General features: G+C 61.7%; 1 protein-coding gene across 1 annotated transcript; it reads left to right on the top strand.

Moving 5' to 3' along the window:
• Positions 1–65: 65 nt before the first annotated feature.
• Positions 66–666, top strand: BAX (BCL2-associated X protein; the record flags this gene model as incomplete). Its single annotated transcript, XM_009073265.1, has 3 exons — positions 66–200; positions 261–365; positions 616–666. Coding segments are annotated over exons 1-3 (291 nt in total), but the record flags the coding sequence as incomplete, so codon positions are not given.
• Positions 667–669: the final 3 nt, after the last annotated feature.

Here is a 669-nt window from a genome sequence, read left to right as displayed (position 1 = left end):
GACACAGGGAGGGCCCTGTGCCCCCGTCGCCGCTGCGCTAACTGGCCCTGCTGACGCCCCCCAGGATGATTGAGCAGGTGGGGTGTGACGCCCCCAAAAAACTGTTCTTCCGTGTGGCCAAGGAGATGTTCGCTGATGGCACTTTCAACTGGGGCCGTGTCGTTGCTCTCTTCTACTTCGCCTGCAAACTGGTGCTGAAGGTGAGTCCAGGCCCCCCATGACCCCTCCCATGACCCCTCCCTGACCCCCTGTACCCACAGGCACTGTGCACCAAGGTCCCGGAGCTCGTCCAGACCATCCTGGGCTGGACCATGGAGTACCTGCGGGAGCACGTGCTGGCCTGGATCCAGGCCCAGGGCGGATGGGTGAGTTCCCAAATCCTCAGGGGTTGGCAGGGCTGAGCCACCGTTTTGAAAGAGCCTTGCTATGACACCCCTTTTACCCCATATTTCCCTTCCCTCTCCCCCTGGCCCTAGCCCCTGTTTTCCTTCTTGCCCACACAGGGAGGACCCCCTTAAGGGTGGGTCATCACGGGAGGGTCCCCAGGGTCCAGTTCTGCTGGGAGGGTGTGGGAACTCCTGACAAGTGCTGACCTCCCTCCTTCTCCCTCCTCAGGAAGGACCCCTCTCCCACTTTGGGACCCCGACCTGGCAGACTATCACCATCTTT

The sequence above is a fragment of the Acanthisitta chloris genome, unplaced genomic scaffold, assembly GCF_000695815.1.
Source record: "Acanthisitta chloris isolate BGI_N310 unplaced genomic scaffold, ASM69581v1 scaffold34894, whole genome shotgun sequence".
Lineage (NCBI taxonomy): Eukaryota > Metazoa > Chordata > Aves > Passeriformes > Acanthisittidae > Acanthisitta > Acanthisitta chloris.
The sequence above is the reverse complement of the archived record's forward strand: the minus strand, read 5'-3'. Positions and strand labels throughout refer to the sequence as shown.